The 16586-nt window shown below is 37.6% G+C and overlaps 1 protein-coding gene across 22 annotated transcripts in view; it reads right to left on the minus strand.

Annotated features, from left to right (window-relative positions):
• EPB41L3 (erythrocyte membrane protein band 4.1 like 3) overlaps positions 1-16586 on the minus strand; it is a 156172-nt gene that overhangs the window by 92786 nt on the left and 46800 nt on the right. For all 22 annotated transcript variants that reach the window (XM_064379387.1, XM_064379407.1, XM_064379403.1 and 19 more), the window contains one exon: positions 10201-10394. In XM_064379387.1, the coding sequence (XP_064235457.1) occupies positions 10201-10383 (183 nt within the window). In that variant the 5' untranslated portion in view covers positions 10384-10394. Of the gene's footprint in view, positions 1-10200; positions 10395-16586 lie in introns of those variants that run through there.

Raw genomic sequence — 16586 nt, forward strand, 5'->3', positions numbered from 1 at the left:
CTTCTATACCCCATGACTTGTTATACAACTGTCTCATCCATATATATACAAGATATCTGATTGACATCTGGAGAGCTTCAAGCATTAATCTTTCCAGTAACTATACAACTGTTAAAATATTTGATTTAGTTCTCAATCAATTCAATGAAGTCAGCAGAACTGAAATTCATCACAAAGTAATCCCTATGTCTGCGTACCTTCACTGTAATGAGCCACTGTAAGAACATATCAAATCTGTCCCAACAGCTTTAACCTACTTTCAAACCACAACAGACTAGTCATAAAACTGCAGAGGACATCTTAAGTAACAGTAACATTCTCCCATAAACCAATCCCTTTGGAAATGTGCACACAGATCTTCAACTATTCTCTCTGTACATCCATCTTCTATCTATTAAATGACCACCAATGGTAGTACTGCAAATTCAATCCTCGGGCCTTGCCACCGCTGCTCCTAGTCTGCAAATACGTGCTGACAGTCCAAAGAAAGATATGCGCCAAAATTCTGCTTAGGGCTTTGAAATAAGCAAGAAATTTCCTCTCCCGTGAGTATACTATTAGCCTGTTGCTAAAAATTCATGGGCTCGAAGGGTAAAGACAGTATTGATGGTTTATCATTTTAACTTTTCTATTAGCCTCTACAATTTTACAACACTAATATAATTACAAAGGTATTTGAGTATATTTATTTTGGATTTTAGGTATAGATTTCTGCTTGATCTTCATTTTCTATCTTGTTTTCCATCCAAAAGATTGCTAATACAGTCCTCTCCTTCAATCCTGTCTTGCCCAGGATTTCAAGGCAAAGTCTTAAGAACTTCTTAAGAACTGAAAGAGACCAATCTGCTGAGCTTATAAAAACAAAGCAACAGAAAACTGAATAACCAATCATAAAGGCCAAAATAGTTGAAAAAGCAAGTCTTAGCTTAAAAAAGTAAATAAACTAAAGAAAACATGCTCTGGCAACTCAGTCCTACTTTTTTAACCAATGTCTTTCCTATAGCAAAGCATTAAAATAGTAAGTGCAAGAAAATCATAAAATCGTCATTAATTTTGGTAATTTACAGAAAAGTTTGGTAACCTCGGTATTGTATATCAACAACAATAACACATTTGTTAAGTGCTTTATAACTTACACAAATTTTGTACATTTAAGTTTTATTTTTATCTCTTCATAGGCAAAGGACATTAGAAACTATTAGTACATATTTATTTAAATTTTACCTGAAACCAACTTTTTCTGTGTAGCAAGAAAGATAAATTTCACTTTACCTCTACTAAAATAAAAACATCTGTATGAGAATAAGCTTTCTGGGTTACTTTAAATGTCAATTCCAGAGGCATCTTAAGCCATCAACATTCAAAGGCTAGGCATTGTTTCTGGGAACACTGGAAACATGAACCCATCCTTGAGACCCTTACATACATTTTTTTTTTAAACTTTAAGAACTCTAAAATAGTAGACTAAGTCCCTCAAATGAAAAGTCAATCATAGTCATATGATGAGTTCTAATTTTAAATGTTGGATTTTAGCAAATCCTCAATCTCATTTAATCCATAGCTCTATGGTATGGGTATTATTATGCTTCTGTGCATGTAAGGAGAGAGAGACACAGGGAGCCTAAGAAACTTTCTCAAGGCATAAATTCAATCAATTTGAATGGAATTCAAATCCAGCCAAACCCACGTTTTAATCACCACTATGTACCAAAATGTGCTTCATTTTACCTCCAGCAGTTAGCTTCCTAGCATGAATCAAAGAATTTTGTGAAAGAATCTTAGAAATTATCCTTTCTGAACTCTTCATCTTGTAGATGAAGCTGAGGCTTGGGGACTTGCATGAGTTCTCTGAGGATGGGAAAATAATGACTAGACAAGACAGAACTCTGAGGTCTCTGCCTTTTGCAGCAGCCTGTCATTTCTCCCTCTTATTGTCATTTCTCTTGTTTTGTATCTGACTATAGATGATAAAGAAAGTATATTTAATCATGTCTATGTATAAACAGTCATACTTTTCTACAATTATCTCTCATTTTCATTTTATTTCATTTCAGAGTAAAGAAAATATGAAGGAAAAGCAAAACATTTAGTTTGGTAATTTTAAATGTTTGAAGATTAAAAAAACAAAATAAAAAGAAAGCCAGACACTATCATCATTTCCTCCACAAAAAGAAAACGTAAAAGAAAGCCATGATGGTTACAACAGTTCCTTAAGTTTGTCTTCTAAGCTGTGATGGGATCTCCTCACTCTCCATCACAATGCATCTGAGATCAGACAGAGCAGTTATTTATAGATTGAAAATAATTGCTACTATTAATATTGTTTAAAGCAGAACTTGCAACTTTCATTTTAAAATAGTTACACAGAACCAAGCTGGTTTCCCTCCTCCCATCCCTCCACAGAAAACCTAAAACAAATATACAGCACCAAGATTTTCACCAGCAACAACCCAGAACCCATATATGAGGACAAGACAGATCCTGGAGCCACAAAGAAATGGAAAACATCCATGCAGACGGTAGAAGAACTGGACTTCCACAGTCATGATGTCCCTCCCTCTGATTCTGCACAGCAATAAACGTGCAGAAAATCTTCCCCCAACTTGTAGAAAAGTGAGACTGGAAAAGTGAGACTGAGGTGGCCAACCAGCTTTCCCACCTTCTTGAACTTCCTTGAAGGAGACCGGTCCTTGCCTTAACCCATGAGAAAGAAGTGATGTGACTGCCTGAAGGAAGAAATATACCTGAGGACAGGTAGAGATAAAGTAGGTGGGACCACCAGCCTCAGTCCTGGACACTCTGCTCTGTAACTTGGCCAAAGGAGATGCTGAATCCGAGTGGCTGTTCAGCAGCACCACGCTGGAGGAAGGCACATTCTACAGATGCCCTGGGCACAAATTCCTAGTCAGCCATCCCACATTGCCAGGATAATCCCTTTGGGACTTCCCTCATTTAGAACAAGCAGCACTCCCATCACTTACTAGAGCCAAGGTAAATCTGAGCTTAAAGACCACCTAGGGCCAAAGAGGTGGCAGAGGTCTAGCAGTAAAAAAATGTCTAAGCAAACATATCCAATAAAAAACAAAACAAGCCAGACAGAGAAAACTGGAATTAAAAACTAATCCTTCCATAGAAATCACAGACACCTACCCACAAGAAACAATAGCAAACAAGAAACTGTAATCTCCCCAAAAGACAAAGTGAAAATCCAGTGACAAACCCTTACAAGATGGTGATTTGTGAGCTAAGAATTCAAAACAGCAGTTTTAAGGAAACTCATGAGCTTCAAGATAAAAACGAAAAGCAATTTGGATATTTATTAGATAAATCTGATGAAGAGATTGAAATACTTTAAAAAAATCAAAGAGAAATCTCAGAAATACATTTGGTAAACTGAAGAACTCATTAGAGGCTCTTAGCAGAATGAACCAAGCAGAGGAAAGATTCAGTGAGCTCAAAGACCAGCTATTTGAAAAGACACAGAGAAAAAAGAAAAAAGAGCAAAAAGGAACAAAGACTGCATACAAGATATAGAAAATTACCTCAAAAGACCAATCCTTAGAATTATTGGTATTCAAGAGGCAGCTGAGCAAGAGCAAGGGGTAGAAAGCATATTCAAAGAAATAATCACAGAAAACTTTCCAAAACTTGAGAAAGATAAATATTCAATTACAGGAAAGTCTGAGAACATCACACAGATTCAACCTAAATATGAATACTACAAGGCAATAAACTCTCAAAGCTCAAGGACGAAGAGGGGATCCTAAAAGTAGCATGAGAAAAAGAAACAAGTAACATGTAAAGGAGCTCCAATTTGCCTGGTAATAGACTTCTCAACGGAAACCCCACAGAGTGGAGTGACATTTTTAAAGTGCTCAAAGAAAAACCTGTCATCTAAGAATACTGCATCCAGCAAAATTATCATTCAAATACAAAGAAGAGATCAAATCTTTCCCAAAAGCAGAGAGAATTCACCACCACCAAACCCATCTTAAAAGAAATGCTATAGTTCTTCAGTCTGAAAGAAAAAAACCACTAATGTGCAAAAAATAAAAATAATGTGGTAAAATGTATCAAACCCAGTGGTAAAATCAAGTATATGGATAAATCCAGAATATTCTATTACTGTACTTACTGTACTTGCAGTGTACAATGTACTACTACTACTACTACAATAATCATAACTCTAGTATGAAGCCCAAAAGACAACCTATCAAAAACAATATCTAAAGCACCCTGTTAAGAGATAGGTAATATTAAAATATGCAAATTGAGACAACTAAGTCAAAATGTGATTGGGGTGGAGTTAAAGAGTGTGTGTGTGTGTGTGTGTGTGTGTGTGTGTGTGTGTGTTTTAAATTTGTGATCTAAGATAAGCTTTCATTTGTTTAAAATAAGTGTGTGTTTTAAATTTGTGATCTAAGATAAGCTGTCATTTGTTTAAAATAACTTGTTATGTCTGTAAGATGTTTTTGGTAAGCCTCATGGTAACCACAACACAAAAACCTGTAATAGATCCACTAAAAATAAAAAGCAACACATTAAACCACACTACCAGAGAAAATCACGTAGCCACAAAAGAAGACCATGTAAAAAGAACAAGAGGAGTCTCAATCAGAAACAGGCAGCAAAACAGCAATAACAGACTTATTAGTCCTTATCAAAAACTCTGAATGTAAATGGTCTCAATTCTCCAATTAAAAGGCATAAAGTGGGTAAATGGATATAAAAACAAGATCTAACTATATGTTACCTTCGAGAAATTCACTTCCCCCACATAGACTGAACGTAAAAAGGTGGAAAAAGATATTCCATACAACTAGAAGCCAAAAAGGAGCAGATGTAGCTATACTTACATAAGAGAGACTAAAAATCTAAAACTAAAATGAGAAAAAGCAGGTCACTACATAATGATAGAGGGCACAATTCAGCAAGAGGATACAACAATTATAAATATCTATGCAGCTAATACCAGAGTTCCCAAGTGTATAAAACATTCACAAATCTAAAAGGAGAAACAGACTGCAGAACAGCAATGGTAGGGGACTTCAACACTCCACTCTCAATAACGGACAGATCATCCAGACAGAAAATCAACAAAGAAACGGTGGAGTTAAACTACACACTAGATCTAACCGGCCTAACCAACATTTACACAACATTTCACCTAACTGCTGCAGAATACATTCTTTTCATCAGCACATGGAACATTGTCCAGAACAGACCATATGTTAGGATGTTAGGCCATAAAACAGTCTGAACAAACTAAACAAACAATCGAACAAAACCAGAAATAAAAATCCTATCAAGTATCTTTCCTGATCACAATGGAATAAAACTAGAAATCAATAAGAGGAACCTCAGAAAATACACAAACACATGGAAACTGAACAACATGCTCTGAATGACCAAAGATAAGTCAGTGAGGAAACTAAGAAGTAAATTTTTAAAAATTCTTGAAACACAAATGGAAATACAAGATACAAAATCTGTGTGATATAACAAAAGCAGTACTAAGAGGGAAGTTGAGAGTAATAAATGTCTATATCAAAAAAGTAGAAAGGCTTCACATAAATAACTCAACGATACAACTCAAGGAACTAAAAAGGCAGGAATGAACCAAACCTAATATTAGGAAAAAAAGAAATAACAATGATCAGAACACAAATAAATGAAATTGAGACAAAAAAAAAAAATACAGAAGATCAATAAAACAACAAGTTGGTTTTTTGAACAGATAAGCAAAATCGATAAACCTTTAGCTAGACTAAGAAAAAGAAAGAAGACGCAAATAAATAAAATCAGACATGAAAAAGGAGACATAGCACTGGGAAATAAGAAATATGAAGAATCATTAAAGACTATTAGGAACAACTATATGGCAACAGATTGGAAAACCCAGAAGAAATGGATAAATTTCTAGACACATACAACCCACCAAGATTGAACTGTGAAGAAATAGAAAACCTCAACAAAATAGCCATGAGTAACGAGATCAAAGCTATAATAAAGTCTATCGGCCAGGCACAGTGGCTCACGCCTGTAATCCCAGCACTTTGGGAGGCCGAGGTGGGCAGATTGCCTGAGCTCAGGAGTTTGAGACCAGCCTGGGCAACATGGTGAAACCCCATCTCTATTAAAATACAAAAAATTAGCTGGGCGTGGCAGCGTATATCTGTAGTCCCAGCTGCTTGGGAGGCTGAGGCAGAAGAATTGGAACCAGGAAGGCGGAGGTTGCAGTGAGCTGAGATTGCACCACTGCACTCCAGCCTGGGTGACAGAGCCAGACACCGTCTGAAAAAAATAAAAAAAATTCTTCTATCAAAAAAAGTCCAGGACCTGAAAGCCTCACTGTTGAATACCATCAAACATGTAAAGAAAACTATACTAATCCTACTCCAAGTCTTCATTAAAAAAAAAAGAGAAAAAAAAACTGAAGAGGAGGGAATACTTCCAAACTCATGCTACAAGGCCAGTATTACCCTGATACCAAAACCAGACAACGATAAAACAAAAACCACAGGCCAATATCACTGATGAATACTGATGCAAAAATCCTCAGTGGAATACTAGCAAACCAAATTCAACAACACATTAAAATGGGGACCGAAAAGATCATTCACCATGATCAAATGTTATTCATCCCAGGGATGCAGATGGTTCAACATACATAAATCAATAAACACAACACAACATATTAACAGAATCAAGAACAAAAACTGCATGATTATTTCAATAGATGCCAAAAAAGCATTTGATAAAATTCAACATGCCTTTATGATTAAAAATCCTTATCAAAATCAGCATAGAAGGAACATACCTCAAAATAATACATGCCATATATGAAAAACCCACAGCTAGCATTGTACTGAATTGTGAAAAACTGAAGGCCTTTCCTTTAAGGAGAAGAACAAGTAAAGGATGCCAACTTTCAGTATTATACAACTTAATACTGGAAGTCCTGGCCAGGGCAATTGGGTAAAAGAAAGAAATAAAGGGCATCTGAATTGAAAAGGAAGAAGCCAAATTAGCCTTGCTCACAGATGACATGATCTTATACCTAGAAAAACCTAAAGACTCCACCTAAAAACTGTGAGAACTGATAGATGAATTCAGTGAAATTGCAGAATGTTTCAACATACAACAATCAGTGGTATTTAAATTTGCCAATAGTGACTATCTGAAAAAGAACTCAAGAAGCAATCTCATTTACAATAGCTACAAAATAGAAAATAACTAGGAAGCAATCTAACCAAAGAAGTGAAAGATCTATGTAAGGAAAACTATGAAACTCTGATGAAAGAAAGTGAAGAGAACACAAAAAGTGGAAAGATATTCCATGCTCATGGATTAGAAGACTTAATACTGTTGAAATGGCAATACTACCCAAAGCAATTTACAAATTCAATGGAATCCCTATCAAAATACCAATGACACACTTCACAGAATTAGAAAAAAAGTCCTCAAATGTATATGGAACTACAAAAGACCCTGAATAGCCAAAGTCATCCTGACTTAAAAGAACAAAGCTGGAGGTATCATACTACCTGACTTTTAAATTTATACAAAGCTATAATAACTAAAACAGCATGGTACTGGCATAAAAACAGACACATAAACCAATGGAACAGAATACAGAACGTGGATTTAAACCCACACATTTAAGCCTCCCGGGTTCAAATGATTTTTGTGCCTCAGCCTCCCGAGTAGCTGAGATTACAGACATGCGCCACCACACTCAGCTAATTTTGTATTTTTAACATAGACAGGGTTTCACCACGTTAGCTAGGCTGTCTTGAACTGCCAACCTCAGGTGATCCTTTATAAGCACACAAAGGTGCCAAGAACATTCAATGGGGAAAGGACAGTCTTTTCAGTAAATGGTGTAGGGAAAACTGGATAATTATATGAGAAGAATGAAATTAGACCCCTATTTCTCACTCTTGACAGAAATAAAATCGAAATGGATTAGAAGACTTAAAAATGTCAGATTTAGTACAGTGAAACCACTAGAAGGAAACACTGGGGAAATGTTCCAGGAGACTGGTTTGAGCAAAGTTTTCTTTTTGTTTATTTGTTTGTTTGTAAGACCTCAAAAGCATAGGCAATCAAAACAAAAATACACAAATGGATTACATCAAGCCAAAATGCAAAAGAAAAAATTAACAAAGTAAATTATAGGAGAAAAAGTTTGCAAAGTGTTTATCTGACAAGGGATTATTAACCACAATATATAAGGAACTCAAACAGCTCAATAGCAAGAGAAAATGAGATTTAAAAATGGGCAAAAGATCTGAACAGATATTCCTCAAAGAAAACCAAGAAGAAATGACCAACAGGTATACAAGAAAAATGCTCAATATCACCAATCATCAGAGAAATGCAAATCAAGACCACAACTGAGATATCATCTCACCCCAGTTAAAATGGCATGTATCAAAGAGACAGGCAGTAATAGATGCTGGCAAAAATGTGGGAAAATGAGAATCCTCACAAGCTGTTGGTGGAAATGTAAATTAGCACAGCCACTGTGGAAAACAGTAAGGAGGTTCCTCAAAAACTAAAAATAGAACTATCATATGATCCAGCAATTCCATTACTGGATATACATTCAAAAGAAAGAAAATCAATACATAGAAAAGTCATCTGCACTCCAATGTTTACTGCAGCACTATTCACAGCAGCCAAAATATGAAATCAACCTAAGTGCTCATCAACAGCAGAATGAATTTTTTAAAAAAGTGGTATATATCCACAATGGAATATTATTCAGCCATAAAAAAGGAATGAAATCTTGTCATCTGCAGCAACATGGATGGAACTAGAGGCTGTTATGTTAAGTGAAATACGCCAAGCACTGAAAGACAAACACCGAATCTTCTTACTCATATGTGGGGGCTAAAATGGGATCTCATGAAGATGGGGAGTAGAATGGTGATTACCTGAGGCTGGGAAGAATAGGGAGAAGGGTAGGGAGGAGGAGCGATGAAGGGAATTTTTAAAAATATAAACATACTTAATACCATTGAACTGTATACTTTAAAAAGATTGTAAGTTTTCTATGTATGTTTTACCTCAAATATATATATTTTTTTGAGACAGAGTCTAGCTCTGGACCTAGTCTAGAGTGCAGTGGTGCAATCTTAGCTCAAGCCTCCCGGGTTCAAGTGATTCTCGTGCCTCAGCCTCCCAAGTATCTGGTATTACAGATGTGTGGCACCATGCTCAGCTAATTTTTGTATTTTTAGTAGGGACGGGGTTTCACCATGTTGGCCAGGCTGTCTTGAACTCCTGACCTCAGGTCATCCACCTTCCTCAGCCTCACAAAATCTTGGGATTACAGGTGTGAGCCACTGCACCTAGCCTCAAATTTTTAATAAGTATAAAATCGGGGGAAAAAAAGGCAAACTTGTAAATACCCTAGGTAAAGAAATAAAATAACGTGGTTGCAAATATGTAGTTTAATGTGACTTCTGAAGATTTTCACTAATAGGCTGATTATATATCTTTTCTCAACATCTTAGAATTTCTAGCTTGAAACACTTCTGACATATAAGAGGCCAATCACTTGTGGGGACTCCAGATTGCTTTACCGCAGACAAATCAGCACTCTAAACATTCTGATTCCAAGTTTGAAGTTTTAAGACAAAAGAAATTTAAATATAGACTTATTCAAGGCCTACATGTAAACAATACTTTAAAACTTTTATAAGAAATGCATTATTCCCGACTACTCAAACATGTCCAGGTTAAAGAGTTGAAAACATAGGTGTGTACAGGGAGGGAAAGACCTACCTGAAAATCCGCTGAAAGCAGATCTGCAATATTAGGGTCAGGGTGATGCCTGGGGAAATGCAAACTCACTCTAGCCCTCAGGCTTGAAAGAAAAAACAACCACACGCGTAATTAAAGCTGTCAGTTTGGTGTCTATACTTCCTCTAAATCCAGATAGGACCAATAATCTCCAGTCCGGACTTCAGTGAGTGTCAGTGTTATAATTAAATGAAGGAGTTACCAGGCAAGGTTGTGGAATGTCATTCACTGAAAGCCTTAAAGCATACACTTTCATCTGCCTAGGGCCAGAAGGGGAACAGCAGATGACCCCTCATAGCTGCCTCTAATGCTAACAGAGTGAGGTCAAAGCCGACCCTGGAGCAGCTCAGCTAACATCCCGTCATTGATTTTCTGGCCTGGGCTCACCTCCCTCCGCACCGGGGTGCTGTGCGCTGCAGCGGCCGCGAACTGCTCCAGGGCCTGCTGCTGCTCCTCGGTTGGTGGCTCCGGCCCGGGCGCTCCCGCGTGCCCCTGTGCTCCCACCGCTTCCTGGGGCTCGGCCTCCTGGTCAGGCTTGGATTCCGAGTCTGATCCAGATTCTGTCGTCATGGTTGATTGTTCTGCAAGCAGAAAAAAAGGAAGATCAGGTCACTCCATGCAGCTACCTTCCCTCTGCAAGAGTGTTAAGATGCTCGCCGTGAACGGCTCAAGAGAACCACAAGGAGAGAGGGAGATACTACCAAACCCCATCTATTCCACACAACCGACAGACAACCTGTCAGCTTCACCGCTGAGATGGATGCCCACCAGGGGCTCAAAACTAACATTTACCTAGGAGGGAAAGTTGATTTGTAATGATCACAGGCTTTATTCCTATTAGATTTTTGCCACAACGGATTGTTAAATGACATTAAAGAAATGTCATAATGATTAAATATCTTACATTCAATTAAAAAATAAATTTGCTGCATTGCCTGCATATATATTTCAATCCCTGGGAAGGATAATCTAATAATGGAAGCAGACATTCTTTCTCATTTCTCTCCTCCTATCTCTACACAGGGGTCCTCTCAACCCCTGAATCTACGGATACCTCAAGGAACAAATGCCTTTCCCATGTGATTTCTCCTAATCCCGTTATCCCCCTTTGAGTTAGCAACTGAGCTACAACAGCAGCTTCTTCAGGGACTCGGGATCTGTCCCACTGGCCATACCTGGAGGGGCACAGGCAGTATCACCTCTCCTTCCCTCCCAAGTTAATTCTCATCTTCTTCCTGGCTTCCCCCTATTTCCCTTGAGTGTTGAAAGGTAAGTTTGTCTCACACAACAACACAAGGAACTCAAACAACAGATTTTAATATATAATAATCTGCTGATACATCCTTTAAAAAGACCTTCTAAAATATGAACACCATCTTCCCAAAGATTGTAAGTCAAGATGTTTTAAGATTTTGTGCCTCAGTTTCCACACATGCCAAATAGGGACACTGAACATGATAATACCTAAAGAACTTATTTCTTTCTATTAGATTTTTCTCCTACTAATAAGACACACCATTAGGTTTTTAAAGCAGATTTTTGCTCTAAGCAGCAAGAAAGCTGCTATTATGCCAAGTAGATACCATGTCATTTTAAGCAATTTCTTATCTTAGGTATATGGAGTAAGTATCTCAAGTACAAATATGTCATTATTGTCATATAATTTCCCTTCCTAATTCTAATTTCATAGTAAAAATATGAGCAAAGGACTAGTGTAGTGCTTTAAGCAAACTATATAATTGGTATAATACAGAATCATGCAAAAATAAAATGAGTAACTCTTAGTTTCTATCTTCACTATACATAGAAATATCTTTAATAATTTGAAGAAGAAGGGAACATCATAAATACCAATCTATGTTATAAACTAAATGCTATATCTGTGTTTTCTATTTAGGGTTACTTTTCACAATCACCAGATATTCTGTTGAATAAGAGAGACATACCAATTTGGCATGTACTTAGTTGCCCAAAGCATATATAAATATCAATCCAAATACAGAGAAAGGTAGTAATGCAAATAAAATAAACAAACTTTCTTTTTTCCTGTTACAATACATTTTAGATTTTGAAGCAAATCTTAAAAGTAAATATTATATTCTCTTTTGTATGCTTATCCTAGAAAGTGGCATAAATATATAGAGAAAACAGCAGAGGAGGAAAGGCAGTAGACCCTCTGATCAAATTCCATCTTTTGGAAAAGAAAGGATTAGCTTTAATAGTCAATTCAACCCACCAAACATTTACTGAGTACCAAATATAGGCCAAGCACTGCTTGTGATTTAGAAACAAGAGATTTCATCTGTTGTAACCACTACCCTGCATCCCAAGGAGCTCCTAGTCTGTGTGGGAAATATTCTCCCTCGAATCCATTTTCTCCATCTTCTTTTGGTAACTAAGCTTTCAGTTTTAGCAGGTGCCCCTTCACCCAGCTTGAGACCACAATGAGCTGTGGCTGTGTGATTAAGACAACAGAAGGAGACAACAGAAAAAAAAACTGTACTCAATGTTTAGGATATCTTCATAAAGACAAAGCCACTTGCCCTATATTTCCCTTTCCCATTGGCTGGATGTGCTGTTCTTAAACCCAGTCCTGGACATGTCACGTTCAGGGGAATGACAGAGCTGCCCCCTCCAGCGTGGTTCTCTAGATGACCTCATGGACTACCACCCACCTGTGAGGCAGAAATCAACAACTTTAGCTTGTGTTCACTTGCTCAGGAAGGTGCTAATTCTATCACCTGAGCAAATGAGTATCCCATGATTTTAGTGTTACCGTCCTAGTCGGAAAACCATTTTGCATCTGCTTTTGTCTTAAATCCAGGACCATCTCCAAAGCAGAGAGCCAGCAGTACACAAGCTAAATAAAAATGTAAAATGGATAGAGCCCAACAGCCACCTACCAACTATCTGAAGAACAAAATAATGTGCCATTACTTTTAATCTATGACTATACCATATAATACCTTACCTGTTGTGTATCACACAAATCACAGCAGTTTATACCTCAAAATCATCTACTATGCCCTTGCCATATATTTCCTAGGTATATTAATTTTTCCAGCACTATAGGCATAATATAATAATTGCAAATCATTGCTGTTTGGACCAAGTTTAATAAAATAAAACTGTCAAGGCTACTGAGAGATAAAGTAATAAAAATTTAAAATGTATGGCTTTTTAATGCTGGAATATCACTAAAATCAATATCTAATTCCACATTTCTCAAAGGGCATAAGCTTTTATTATTCCTACAAATAAACCAGTATAAATAGCCTATATCAGCAAATTCTATTTGAAAACCTGTTTCCTCTTCTCCACCCATATGTCAATGTAAGCAAGCAATAACCTGATTTTTAATGGCAAACTATTATAAACATCTAAACACAATATGTCTGGCCAAGCTCAGTGGCTCACGCCTGTAATCCCAGCACTTTGGAAGGCCGAGGCGGGTGGATCACTTGAGGCCAGGAGTTCAGGAGCAACCTGAACAACATGGTGAAACCCCGACTCTACTAAAAATTAACCAGGCATGGTACTGCGTGCCTGTGATCCCAGCTACCTGGGAGGCTGAGGCACGAGAGTTGCTTAAACCTAGGAGGCAGAAGTTTCAGTGAGCTGAGATCATACTACTGGACTCCAACCTAGGTGACACAGAGAGACTCTGTCTCAAATAAATAAATAAGTCTAACTTTAACTTGTTATTTTAATAAGTTTATAGTGAGCTCCTTCATTCTTAAACCCAAATGCCAAACCATTTTTTTAAACTAGATTTTCACAATATTTACATTGCTTTGGTTCTTCTTTTCCTTATACTCATTCCTTGCTTTCTGGGATGGTTCTTGCCATTTAAAATCACAGTTTCCCTTTCCAACTAACTAAAGACTATTGTTGTCCAAGGTTCCTTTCTCTTCTGATAGGCTCACTTTGGACAAACTATCTACCAATTATTTGGGCTACTGGAAGTAAATATCATCACTTGAAATCCCAAACAGAAAGTGATACAAAATCTATTTATGCTTAGTTTTGACTGAAACTGTTCTTTCTTTATACTAAATTTACCTTACAATTGTGTTTTGCTTGGGCTTTAAAGATTTGGATTCCTAAAAAACTCCAAATCCTAAAAGTTGGGGTAAGGACATTCATAAGTATGCTAGGCAGATGGCAAAAGAAGTCCTTAATATTTTTTAGAGAAACGTAAATTGTATTTCAATATGCCTCTCTCAGGAATATATTTATTAAATGAATACCAAAAGAAACGGTAATGAGCTTCAAAGGATGCATGTGCAGGTGTAAATGAAATCATCTTCACAATTCCCAATCTAATTCACCTACAAAAAGACGGTCATTGTCACGCATTTCTGGCTTTGTTCCTCTTCAGCTCTAATTTTTTATTCCACAGAAGTAAGAAAAGTCAGTTAATCCTCGTCTTTTCCACTTTTAGAAGTGGCAGCTCTAAAATCTCCAGCTCCTAACTAAATGACTGCTAAATTAGTTTCTGTATTCAAATTTACCTACCTCTCTTGCTGACATGAAAATTCAGTGGCATTTTATTAAAAGACACAAACTAAAGATTCAGTGAAGGAAAATGCTTAATATAAATTTCTGTCATTTATGTGTAAAACAAGATTCCCACAGAATAACAAAGTGTTTCATAAAAGAAACCTCTTCATGCCATTTACCTGTCTAACGAGGATGTAGGACTAAAATGGACAAACTTTTTAACATCAACTTTTTTTCTATTTCAAGTGTCAATTTATAGGAGAAGTGAGTCTTACTTAGCGTTAAGTATTTGTGACTACTGAGTACTATCCACCAGTCTGCTAAAAACCATAGTTGCTAGCAAGCTAGAAGACAGTAATATTCTTTGGCCCTTCTACTGGATTTTTTCTATTTGCATGAAAAAAAATGCCCTAGTATCAACCATCTAAAAAGAAAAATCCCAAAAAGAAACCAAAACAACCTGCTGTTGGTCTCACATTCAACTCTCCCACTCCCTCTAATCGGACCCTACCTCTCTACTTTTCTGTAGAGCCAAGCTTCTGGAAGGAATTTTCTTCTCATGCTGTCACCACATCCTCCCACTCACTCACCCTTCAGTATATGCCTCATAATTCTAGTAACCTTGCCGAGGTTACCAATGACCTCCCCACTAGCCAGTCAATACTAGGTGACATCCCTTCTCTTTCAGTTCTCCAGGTTTGACACTCTCTTTGTTTCCTTCTATCTTTTCTGGCTTCTCTTCCTCATTTCCACTTGCCTCAGCGTATTCGATTTCTCATATTCTATTTCTAAATTTTGCAATTCTTTACGAATCTGTCTCACTCTTTAAATCCTCTTTCTTGGAGAGTTCATCCACTTCATTTCAAGTACAATGACAATTCCAAATTTTGTGACCTCTCCCTGAGCTTCAGATCCATAAATACAACTTTTCTTCTCACTTCTCTACCTGGGTATCTCAGAAGCACCTAAAACTGAACATTTTTCCATACAAACCTTTGATCTCTGCATCGTGCCCTGCCTGCTGCCAACGCCTTGTCCGCTTGACACCCATCTTTCCCATTGCAGCAGGTGGCCTCCATCTGTCTAGAGGCTCATGATGGGATTGGGACAGCACTTCTCTCCCTATGCCCAATTCCAATCCACCTCACGTTTGGCAATTTCACCTTTTGAGTTGTGTTTCAAGAAACAGAAGAGGCTGGGCGCAGTGGCTCATTTCTGTAATTACAGCACTTTGGGAGGCTTTGACAGGTGGATCACCTGAGATCAGGAGTTCGAGACCAGCCTGGCCAACATGGCAAAACCCTGTCTCTACTAAAAATACAAAAATTAGCTGGGCATGTGGTGGGGACCTGTAATCCTAACTACTCAGGAGGCTGAGGCAGGAAAATCGCTTGAACCCAGGAGGCAGAGGTTGTAGAGAGCTGAGATCATGCCATTGTACTCCAACCTGAGTGACAACAGTGCAACTTTGTCCCCCCTGCACAAAAAAAAAGGAAGAAACAGTAGAAGACAGACAGGAAAACGTTTGAGGCAGAGGTTTCCAATCAAGCAAAAGCAGAACAGCATGGAGGATCACATGCACTTACTTTCGTGAGGTTATGTGGTCTGCTGTGGCAGGAAGGAAGAGACGCTTAAGAGTGATGAGAGGTGAGAAGAAGGGACTGAGAGCGAGCCGGACACAGGCAGGTCCTGCAAGGCCGCCTGACCCTTGCTAACGAGACGTCATCTCGTTACTCAGGGATGATCTGGCAGCCGTGGACAACTGACCTCAGAAATGGTCCGCTGGGCTTCTCCATTGTTTCAGCTCAAAATTAGGACAAACTCACAGACCACACAGGCCCTGAAGGGGCAGCAGGGAAAAGTTACTCCTCAAAGTACAAAATGGCAAAATTCAGGACTGGTCATGATTAAATATCTTCAAAAAGTTGAAAATAAAGAGTTGAGATGCAGGGACAATTCTGATGGTTTTTTCAAACAAGCTTTTTAACCATGCTAAGTTCAAATCTTGAAGGCCAATACACCAACTCGTATGAAGCTGACATTTTAAGATTATGCAAGAAGCAGAAAGTCAAAGTTTTTATGAAGACATAATAATTCAAAAATTAATTCACAATGGCCACTGTAAATCTGCAAAGGATTACCAAGATTCATCAATATGGTGACAAAGATTTCATAATAGCATTGCACATTTACAAATCAGTGTTGGAAACTTAAAAAAAGAACTAAATAAGACAATAATAAGGCCACAGTCCCCAGTCCCCTGCTTCAAG

The sequence above is a fragment of the Aotus nancymaae genome, unplaced genomic scaffold (genome assembly GCF_030222135.1).
Source record: "Aotus nancymaae isolate 86718 unplaced genomic scaffold, 86718_ANA_hifiasm-v0.15.2.pri h1tg000020l, whole genome shotgun sequence".
NCBI classification, from domain to species: domain Eukaryota; kingdom Metazoa; phylum Chordata; class Mammalia; order Primates; family Aotidae; genus Aotus; species Aotus nancymaae.